General features: G+C 50.0%; 1 protein-coding gene across 1 annotated transcript in view; it reads right to left on the minus strand.

Annotated features, from left to right (window-relative positions):
* Window positions 1-5,435: 5,435 nt before the first annotated feature.
* NEGR1 (neuronal growth regulator 1) overlaps window positions 5,436-11,310 on the minus strand; it is a gene marked incomplete at its 5' end in the record, with an annotated part of 100,712 nt that continues 94,837 nt past the window's right edge. The window contains one exon of the mRNA XM_008630623.2: window positions 5,436-8,663. Coding sequence (XP_008628845.1) covers window positions 8,539-8,663 — 125 coding nt within the window. The remainder of the gene's footprint in view (window positions 8,664-11,310) is intronic.

Consider the following 11,310-nt stretch of genomic DNA (forward strand, 5'->3'; position numbering starts at 1 on the left):
GGTGGAGAAGGGGAAGGGCAGGAGCTGAGCTGGATGAGCAGCCCCAGCCCTTGCCAGCATTTTCCCTAAGGCTGGTTGTTGGTGCAAGTCGCTCTCTGCCCCTCAGTCACCAACTCCAGCCTTGGAGTTCACACAAAGTTTTGAGGGATTTGGGGAGTTGGAGGGCCCTGGGTTTGCAGGACTCTGGTGTCCTGGACCTGCCCAGGTCCCAGCGAGAGCACAGCCAGGCCCTGCCACAGACCAAAGCTGTATTTATGTATTAGATATTCTCCACGCTGGCTGTGAGCGCTGCACTGGAACCTGGGCTGAGAGTTGTTTAATAGCAATATTTTGGGTGGTCAGGGGATAATTGCACATGGATCTGGCTCCCTCCAAGGTCTGGCTTTGTTTTCAGCTGGTGTCTCTCGACATTTAGCAAATATAAAGGACTCCATGGTGTGGGTTTTTTTCCCCTAAAGGATCTTTATTCTTATTAACCCTTCCAAAGGCACTGTCCATCATCACTGGATGATCCTTAAGGTCCCTTCCAGCCCAAACCACTCCACAATTCCATAATAAAGCTACTGGTACTGAGCAGTACCTGCATTGGTGGGCTTTGTTTTGGTTTTGCTATTCTGCCTCAGCCTGTGGAAAGAATTTTTTTCTGAACTATTTGTAATGTGTTGGAATATTAAAGCACTTGTCAGAGCTCCCAGGCTTTTCCAGAAGCGTTAGCATTAAATAAAGGTAAAGTGCCTTTGATGACAGAAGTAATGAACCCAATAAAGTGATTCTCAAATTAGAGCAGCCCTAATTCGTGGCATTCATTTGAGGTCCCCACCCCAGTATTTACCCTGCTGATCTGCCATTTACAGCAGCGATGCCATGATTTTGGGTGGGAGAGGATTAGAAATTGGGGAAGGTTTGGAATGGGGGAAAGGCTGGGTTGTTTTTTGCCTGGACTGGCCAAACCAACCCTTCTGGAGGAGAGCCTTGCGAAAGGGGCCGAGATGCCAAACGGGAGAGGAAGAGCCTGACAGCAATCCTGGCAGCTTCCCCCACACGGCAAAAGAATTCCTTTACACCAGCATCAGCTGGATGAGGCAGCAAAGAAAGGAGCTGTGATTCCAGATCACAGTTCTCAGAAAAATGAGCACGTTTGGAACGCTCGGAGCAAGGTCCCATGTTCTCCATCAGGATCTCAGCTGAGAACAAAGCCATGACCTGCAGTGAAACCCTGTTCCCTCTGTCCTCTGGGGAACCCTCCCGCTCCTCTCTGGGGAGGCTGTCCCGGTGGCTGTGGCGCTGGGGCCGAGGGGAGCAGCTCCTGCTGCCAGAGCAGACCTGCCCAGAGCCCTGCACGTGCTGGATCCCATCTCAGAAGCATTTCAGTGAAAAATTCTCTCCTCCCCCCTTGTGCTCATTAACCTTTACTGGAGTGCTAATTCCGTATTCAAACAGAAGGTCAAAGCCCTCAGCTGCTTTTTTTCTGAGGAATTAAGTGTCTGATCCGCAATCTTGTGGGGAGAAATGCCATGCCAGGAGCGCTTCTCGGAGCCTCTTGACTGTGCTGCCGCCGCCACGCTTCCCGAGGAGCGGAGCCGGAGCGGCTGTGCCGGGAGAGGAGCCACCAGGGGTGATTAACTCCAGGAAATTAATTCCTTAAATGCACTCTCTCACAGCGTGGCCTTTGCAAAAAGGTGCTTAAGGCGTTGAAACAGAGAGCGAGGCACTCAGCGAGGCTCCCGGGACAGAATGAGCAGATGGGGAAGGCTCAGGTGTCTCTTCCACTCTGTGTGTCATCAGCCATTCCCAGCCCATCATCCACCACACCCCCGCCACCAGCCACCACTCACATCAGCCATTCCCATCCCGACATCAGCCATTCCCAACCTGACATCAGCCATTCCCATCCCGACATCAGCCATTCCCATCCCGACATCAGCCATTCCCAACCTGACATCAGCCATTCCCATCCCGACATCAGCCATTCCCATCCTGACATCAGCCATTCCCAACCCATCAGCCACTCCAAACCCGACATCAGCCACTCCAAAGCCCACTCCCGAGGGAGGCAGGATGGATATGTCCAGCCTGGGGAGGGAAGTTGGGCTGAGCCAAAAGAACATCACGGAGCTTTTGGGTTTGTTTAGGTTGAACTCGTAGCTGGAGAAGAAGGTGGGAGCTCAGCCCTCCGTGCACAAGGAGTGACCCTGTTGTTCTTTGTCTGATGCCTTTTTTAGGGTCCAGGGAATGGGGTGGGAGCTCAGCCTGGGCTGCAGCCTCCTCCTGCTCCCTGCCTGCCCCTTCTCCAGGGCTGGGGAGAGACGGAGACCAAGAGATGGGGATCAAGAAATGAAAACCAAGAGATGGGAACTGAGAGAAGAGGACCAAGAGAAAGGGGCCAAGAGATGGAGACCAAGAGATGGGGAGAAGAGACAGGGACCAAGAGATGGGGACCAAGCCACAGAGTCCAAGGCCTCAGGAGCAGCACACAGCAAAGTGTCCTGTCCCATCACACCCTTTGTCCTTCTGCCACTCATAACACAAAGTACTGGGGAGAATACATGCACCTGTCCTGCTAAAAGTCATTTCTAAATGAGTCACAGGGATTTAGGATCCGTAATTTTTGGCCAACAGACGTTAAATCCTCTTTATGCAGGAAACAGTGGCAAGTGAGAGCCACTGCTCCCCTGGCCCAGCCTCCCAGGCTCTGTTTTTAAACGCTTTTGGGGAGGGATTTACAGTAATTTACTCCAAAGTTAATTTTTTTTCCCTTATGGTAAAAAATGTAAAAAGGTCAAGGATAATGAAAAAGCAGTGAATTTGAAACCCTGTGGAAGAACAAGTCAGCGCTTTTAGCAGTTCACTTAAACGGGAGAGGAAAAGCAGCTCCTTTACGGCTGGAAAGCTTTCCCAGCCTAATGAACCGTGCTGCCTCCTGCAGCTCCGGGTCCCTGCAAGGACCGCGCTCATCAGGCTGCTCTGGAGTAGCCCCAGCCCCGCAGCTCCTGCCCGGCCCCACCTGAAGGGACACGACACGGATGTTGGGCACCTCTCAAAGGCTGCCCCTCGCAGCCAGGATTGCTCACCCTCAGAAGAGGAGAGGCTGTTTTGTATTTTAAAAAGCTACAAAACAGAGGGAGGGGGGCCTGGCCCTGCCATCCCATCCTCAGCCACCCACTGGAAAACGAGGCTGCTGCTGCTCCATCTTGGCTTGGAGGGTTATTCTCACTTGGGGTGCACATTTAAGTGGCTGTCCTGGGGGTTAATGGGACGAGTGTGCTTCTGACTCTAATGGGGCTGGGAAGGGGACAAGCTCATGTTACTGCACAGAAATCACAGCGTGTCATGTGCCAGCTGTGTTGGGTTTGGGATGAGAAACCCTGAAGAGAGGGACGGATGTGCATTAGGAGAGAACAGATTTCCCCCTCTGGATACCGACTGGAATATAGATCATCATGCAGGCAGTTTGTTAGCTGGCAGCTGGGAAAGAGGATGGGCATAATGAGTGTTCCAATACTTGGCTGATAAGGGGAATTCCTGTGGCTGGAGCTGCACTCTGCTGTCCCCTCCCTGTCTGTAAATTCGGGCTGCTGCAGAAGTGCCACTCCTGGTGCTCCTGGGCCTCGGTGGCCCTGCTGTCCCTGTGCCAGGGGCGGGGGCACTGGCAGTGAACGTGGGATCACTCTGAGCTGGGCTGGTTTTCACTGCTGTTTTTGGGAGGGCTCAGAGTCCACTGTGGGAGAACCCAGGCCTGCTCTGAGCCAAGGAGAAGGTACCTGTCACACTCCTCCCATCTCCAGGGTGGCTGTTGGAATAAATTCGAGCAAACCCTCGGGGGTAACTCTGGCAGTGGGGAGTTATGGAGCCAGCACTGTGGGACTGATCTGCACCCCTGGGCCCCCTGGGCAGAGACCCCAGGGCCTCTCCCAGCTCATCCCAGCCAAGGGCAGAGCAGCTGGGGTGAGTGGGAACCGCTCCTCCCTCATCCCATAATGCGGATTTTCATCCTGCCGACTGATGGGAACGCTTCATATGCCCTAAAATATGAATGACTGAAAACTAGGCTTATGAGAGGTGGCAAATATGCTGATCTCCACATTTTTAAACAGGAGAGTTTTCTAATAAAAAGGAACCTTGGAGCTCCTCATGAATTAGGCATCAGGCACTGGGAACAAACAGCGCTGAAGGTGCCCCAGTGAAGCCCTTGCTCACACAGAACTCTGGGAGCAGGATTTGCTGAGAATCCCTTCCCCATCAGCCCGAGACCTTTGTGCACTGCCTTGCCCTGGCTGTTTCCAGGTAGATTATGGACTTTCCTGGCTGCAGAATAAATCCCTGCCCTCGGAGTGCAGTGAGGGAACACAAGCAAGGACCGACCCCAACCCCAACACAGCCTGGCCATCGTCCCTGCCCCGCCACATCCCTCCTCAGCAAGGCCAAATTCAAAGGACTTCCTCCTTTCCATGCCAACACTGATTCCTCTGCTCTCAACACTAAGGCTGAATGGAGAATTTTTAATTCCTGTTCTTTAAATTCCCTTTTTCTGTCAACATTTCCTCATTTCAAAGGATCCTGTGTTGCCAGCTGCAGCATGGCAGGAGGGTGTGGGTAGGTGGCTCCACTCCCACAGCCCTGTGGGACTGGGGAACACCCAGACCCCTCACTCTGTCCCAGCTCCAAGGGATGTGGGTGTGCAGGGGGACATGGGAGAGGATGTGGCAGTTCTTGGTGGCACCACAGCACTGCCACCCCACGGCAAAGCCCGCACTGCCCGTGCTGGAGTGTCAGGATAAACTTCATCCTTTCCCTTCTCCTCCTCACACATGGCAGTTCATGCAAGGATTTTTAAATTACTGAAGATTCTTTTTAAAGAAATGCTTTCCCCCCTCATTTTTTTTCTCCAAAGAAACAAACCCCTCCATGGCAGCTGTGAAATATGGATTATTTACCTCCAGACTGGGCACGAGGCGGATCCAGCCTTAGAAGTAAATGCATATTTAGTCTTTAAGGCATATTTATCCATGTAAATACATATTTTGGTATACACATTCTTCAAAACACAGTTCTGTGGACTCAGTGGAGGTTTTGGTAGCAGAACATTTGCCATTGTCTATCTCGAACACTTGCTCAGAAAATGTGCAAAAAAAGCAGCTGTCACTGTGATGGGTTTAACACTCCTGGATCTTAAAAACAGCATCGACTCTAAAAAAAACCTATTGAAAAGCTAAAAAAAGCTGTCTGGCTCCAAAGGATGCTGCCAAGCTACAAACCCTTGAGAAGCTGCATTTGTTCCCAAGTTGTGAGACATCCCTCAGCTGAGTATCAGCACAGTTCCAGGGCCAGCAGTTGTGTGACAGCAGTGTCACCGCTCCGTGTGGGGACACAGCCCTGAGTTACTGCACAAGGAGGACCTTCCAGACTGGGGGGTTCCAACGTGACAACAACCCTGATGGAAATACTCAGCTAAGCCTTTTATTTTCATGTGGGAAAGGTGGGAATCAGTAGAGTCAGATTGGCCCGGCAGACATGAACAGGGTGGGTCTGAACTCTGAGGAAGCGCAGAGCAAACCTTCAAACAGCTGCCCAAAGTGCAGCCCACAAATGACAGCGTCGGAACCAGGCGGTCCCTCCCAGCCCCAAACACCCTCCCACCCCACAGTCCCTGGGACGTGGCTGTGGTCACTCTGCTGCCCGTTTTGGGAGCACAGATCCCACCCGGCCTGTCCCACCCCAGCTCAGTGCACGGAGCACGTTCACCAGAGCCAGGTGTCTTCATGTGACCCTCTCTGCCTGCAGCCCCCCTCCTGCCCAAATCCAGGCTGCAGAGCCCAGAGCAGCCCCTGGCCCCGCGAGCCTCTCGCTGCCCCTCACACACACCCAGCCCTGCTGAGCTCCCAGCACACTCCTGCCTCACCAAAACACCCCTGGCACCCAGACATGGCTCCGAATTCTGCTGTTCTTGTGGGTTTGGTTTTTTTCTTTTTGGACTTGACAATAATGATGTCCCCTCAAAGTGAAAATCAAACATGGGACTGGACATCTGTGTCACCCAGTGGCTCTCCCTGGTGCGACTGCAAACATTCAACACTTCACTGTATATTCTTTTTTCGTATTTAATAAAGCTGCTGATCATTCTATTCTGTTGCTGGAAAGATCAGGTTCCGAATATCAGGAATCACTGGAATGCAATATATCACTGGAATGCAGGATTTGATCCAGCCACAGTATAGAACCCTCTCCCAGTTTTACACGTGTGGGTTGGGTCATCCATTTCCTTATTTTTTCGTTCATAAAACCGCACTGACACAAGACTTCCTGCAGCACCACTGTTTCTAGTGAATGGATTCTAAAATAGAGCACTTTAAAGCTGCAATACAAGAGAGATCGGGATATCAGGACTGATAAACTCATTTGAGTTGAGGTTGTACCCTTTCCTTGCAGAATGGGTTTGGTCATGTTATTCCAGGTTTTAAAAAATGCCACATTTCTGAAAACAGCAACTGCTTGGCACACGGCTGTAAATAATAAGAGAAAGAATACAATCTGTCACTGAACACATGCAAAGTGACCCAGGACGTTTTATTGCCATCTTTTGGAGCCAACATCTCTCTGTTCCTGCCCCTTCTCAGCAAGGATAGCAGAGGCACTGCGGGTTCTGGCTGCACACTGGCCTGGGACAGTTCAGATGGAGCCCAGAAAACCCAAGAGTGCTCCTTGCTGGAGAAATGGGATCTCTGTGCTGAGCTTGGGCCTGCTGAGCATTCCCAGCGCTCACCTGGTGCTGCTCACTGCCAAAACCTGCTGTGAGGAGAAAAAATGGGGAACTGGGAAATTTGTGTCACCTACTGGAGCTCAAACACGGAACCTGGGAATGATCACAGTAAGAGTGGTGCTGTCCCACCCCAGGCCAGGCTGGATGGGCTTGGAACAGCCTGGGGTAGTGGAAGGGTCCCTGCCCATGGCAGGGGTGGGGTGGGATGGGATGGGCTTTGAGGTCCCTCCCAACCCAACCCAGTCTGGGACCCTGTGATATAGTTGTTTGTGAGCAAGTCAGGAGCTCTTGGGGTCACCAGGGGACCTGGTGTCCCAGGGCTGCTGGCCACGGTCACCCCAGTGAGTTACACAGGTGGCAGTTTTCAGTCAGGTGTAAACTGTGAGCAACACTTCACACCAACACTGTCCAGGGGGTTTAAAGAATAAAGTACCATTATTCACTGTTTCTGAGCTTGATCCTTCAGTGTGTGACAGGAGTGTCCTCTCGAGGGCTGCAGCAGCAGGGGGTGGCATGTGAGGGCTGGGAGGTGACAGCCCTGCCCAGCGGAGCAGGTCCCCACCTGTCCTGCCTGTTGAGGTGGCTCTCTTGAGGATGGCCACATGCCCTCAGTAGTTACTGGAGCACCCTCGCTGCCACAAGGATATGTGTAGATACAAAATTCTGCCTGATACCCCAGGGATTTGCAGGTATCTCATGGTCCAAAGCATCCTTTATCATTGCTAAATCAGCCAAACCAGTACAAAATTAAGTGCAAGACAAATACCAATTCACATCGGCTTTGCCAGTAATACAAAAGGGACCATCCTGACATTGACAGCCAGGTGGGAATTTGGCTTTAGGGGGACTACGGGAAACGTTCCTACATTCAAAAGATGCCACAAAATAATTTGAGTTCTGTTTTGGAATGGGAAATGTCATTTTTACAGAGGTCACCTACTTGTCAGTGGTGGTGGAGGGAGGAACAAAAAGGAGTTGGTGCTACCCTTGACCTAAACCCTCCCCCTGGAGGGGGGAGATTCTCCTCGGAGCCCCTAGCACCTTTGTCCTCACCGAGAGATTCCTTATGCTCAAAAGGATGCTTCAGCATTTCCCAAAACACATTCCAGATTTGTTGGAGAGGAAGAGGAAAGTCGTGTTTCATGAAGGCACAACCATGCTGAATTGGCAGGAAAGAGGGAAGAGAACAAAAGCAGTACTGCACAATGCAGTTATAGTACAAGGCTCATTCTTGAAACCTGAATATCATGCTAGAAGAAAATCTAGATATGTGTAATATTTTGAAGAAATATTTTGAAGGCAATATTATTTGATTTTTTTTTTTTAACTCAAAAAAGAACAAATGTTTCTGTGTAAATGTGGATAGGATGCTAGTTGAGAAGGGAACTGAATGTTTGTATTGCAGCCTTAAAGAAGCACATTTTTACTGCAATATCCTTTTTTTGTAAACTACAGTCTGCGACTCAGCAGACCATGACTGAATGCTTCTGAAAACTTGTCGATTACAAACATGAAATCACAATTAATATCCTCTAAAAGTAATTTCAGAGTTCTCACGTCTTAAAAAAGGACAATGTGTACTGCTCCACAAGGTAATGCAGCTAATCAAAAAAAAAGGAGTCGAATTAAAGTATTTACATAATGAGCAATTCTACAGAAGGCGATCATCCCCATGTAAGCACTGATTATATCCCACGCTGCTTTTAACAAACTCTACCAGATTGGATCCAGTCATCAGCACTTTCAGAGAATCCTTAAAAGCCTTTTATGGGTCTTTACATTTAGTGCAGAATGATGTTCTTCAGGTAGAATATGCTGCTGAGGGAGGACAGCGTCAACACCAGGGACCAGCAGGAGAACAGCACCTCGGCGTCCCCGGTGATCCCGTACTGAGCTGTGCTGGGAGCTGCAAAGACAAGGAGAGGGGGTCAGTGGCAGTTCCCACTCTCAGCCCCCCACATTCGCAGTCTGCAGGAATTGTTCTAAGCTGCCTCTCAGGGCAGCAGCAGAATTCCTCTGAAAAGCAGAGGAAATGCTGCGAGCGCGGCCCGGCCCTGCTGCCACCCCGCCCAGGGAATATCCCTGCTTGCTCCAAGAAGAGGAATTCTTTTTAAGGCAAGCATTCAAAAAGGGGAGTGCTTCGTTTTTAACCAGCTGAATAATTGATCCGTTTTTAAGTTACTGAGCATTAAGATCTGCAGTGCAATCAATGAGAGCGGACTGGATTGAGCTCTTGTGGAAAACAGCTCGTTTTCTGCCTAACTCCAGAAGCCAAAGTTTGACAACTGTGCTCAGCTAAAGACATTAATACTTATTTTGAAGAAATTGTATTTATTTGTTTACCACAAAGTCTTTCTCGAATTCCTGGGTAAATACACACTAAGTGCAAAGAGAGGGGAAATACAAGAAATCAGTGTTGAGAAGCAAGGGAGGAGCTGATCCCTGGGACTGGGCTGGGGCAGGAATGGACCTGGGAGAAGCCTTGTCCTTGAAAGGACAAGGGGAGCAGCCTTAAGGTGGATGAGTGTTGATTTAGGTGGGATATTGGGAAGGAATTGTTCCCTGGGAGGGTGGGCAGGCCCTGGCACAGGGTGCCCAGAGCAGCTGGGGCTGCCCCTGGATCCCTGGCAGTGCCCAACGCCAGGCTGGACATTGGGGCTGGAGCAGCCTGGGACAGTGGGAGGTGTCCCTGCCATGGCAGGGGCTGGAATGGGTTGGGCTTTAAGGTCCTTTCCAACCCAAACCATTCCATGATTCTATGAAACCCACGGGTTTGGTCCTGGAAAGCCACAGGCAGGAGGAAGGACAAGGAGCTGTTCCCTCACCCTGCACCAAACCCTGTTTGCTTTCACAGGATGTGGCCTCCCCAGTCCCAAGTTCAGCCCAAATCCTGGAACATGAAGGTCCCTTTTGCTTCTGCACAGAACCCCGGAGCTCCATTTTTAGATTCTGACATTCTATTTGGCACAGAGGATGTGACACAACCCAAAATCCTCAGCTTTCCCCCCATGCAGAAAGGTTCAGGTAATAAAGCCAAAACAAAACAAGATTAAACTTGGTTTTGAAGCTTAGTTTAGCGACTGATGACTGTGACTAACTGCAGGCCAGGGCGCTTCCTCTCCTCTCATTAAAAAAGGACTTTCTGTGCTAAGTCAGGATGACAAATCAACCTTTAATTTATTACAAGGGCCGGGCGAGGAAGCTGAAGCATAACACAGGTGCTATTTCATTTTATGGTATGAAAAGAGTTTCCCCAACTTAAAGATAATTTGAGCTACAGTGGCTATAAAAGCGAGCGGAAAATTATGTAAATCTGATTTCCTGCATATGAACCAGCTCTGTCTTTCCAAGGCTTATTAAATCATACCTGGATTGTTTCTGCACAAAGGCACGAGGGGAGTTAATGGGGGGAGAATGCACTGACTTGGGGAGATAATAGAAAAGAGTTACAGTTCCCAAAGCTGCCTAAGCAGGAGAATTGGATGGGAAAGAAACCTGAAGGAGAAGCAAACCTGGAGAAGCTTAATTATCTATTATGATGTCACACTAGGCCTACTGGATGACACACAGCTTCAAATATTGGGCTAGACCCTTAAAAATCTTTACAAATTAATAATCTCCTGCAGACTTCTTTTTCCCCTCAGAATTTTGATTAACTTTTCCTGTAGCTCCCTGAGTTCCTTGCTGGCCAAGCAAAATGCTGTTGCTAGATATTAATAAAATTCCATAGATTTGTGCTGATATGTAAACTTTAAAAATAAACACACCTTTAAAATTTAAAGACTCTTTGCATGGTCTGCTCAGTCCTTGATCTACTCCGAGTAATTATTTTGGGAAGGACTGAGCACTCCTTGCTTTCCTGAGCATTTGCTGTGCAGGGCCGTGCAAGGTCACTTTGTTCTTGGGCTTGGTAATTTTCAAAGCACTTTTTGATGGTTCTCCATGTCAGACTAAACCCTCAGTTTAGGGAAAACTGAAAAGCTTTAAATGTTTGAGAACAGCATAAACCAGATGCTTTTTTTCCCCCACTGAAATATTACCATGTCATTGTTTCACACACACACACGAGCTCCCAGGCTTAATATTTATGCAGGGAGATAATGGTGGAGGAATGTGTGATTAGGCTTTAAATAAAAGCTGCAATTATTTAAGTCTGTGATTACACCTGCAGCCATCCTGGGCATTTCCATAACCTCCATCCCCACCATCAGACAGAGCACGACATCAGAGCTGAGTTTACAGAGAGTGACAGAGCTTTGGGTGCCTGGAGAGGGGAAGGGGAGCAGAGCTTGAGCTGCACTGACCAGGCTGAGGATTCTCCTCCACAGCAGCTCTGGGTGGCTCTGTGACAGAAACCAGGGTCAGACTGTCTGGGTCCTCCTGTGCTGACCCTTGGGAAGGGGCTGGAGCCCCAGGAGAGGCTGAGGGAGCTGGGAAGGGGCTCAGGCTGGAGCAAAGGAGGCTCAGGGGGGACCTTGTGGCTCTGCACAAGTCCCTGACAGGAGGGGGCAGCCGGGGGGGTCGGGCTCTGCTGGCAGGGAACAGGGACAGGA

This window comes from Corvus brachyrhynchos, unplaced genomic scaffold, assembly GCF_000691975.1.
Source record: "Corvus brachyrhynchos isolate BGI_N302 unplaced genomic scaffold, ASM69197v1 scaffold720, whole genome shotgun sequence".
NCBI lineage: Eukaryota > Metazoa > Chordata > Aves > Passeriformes > Corvidae > Corvus > Corvus brachyrhynchos.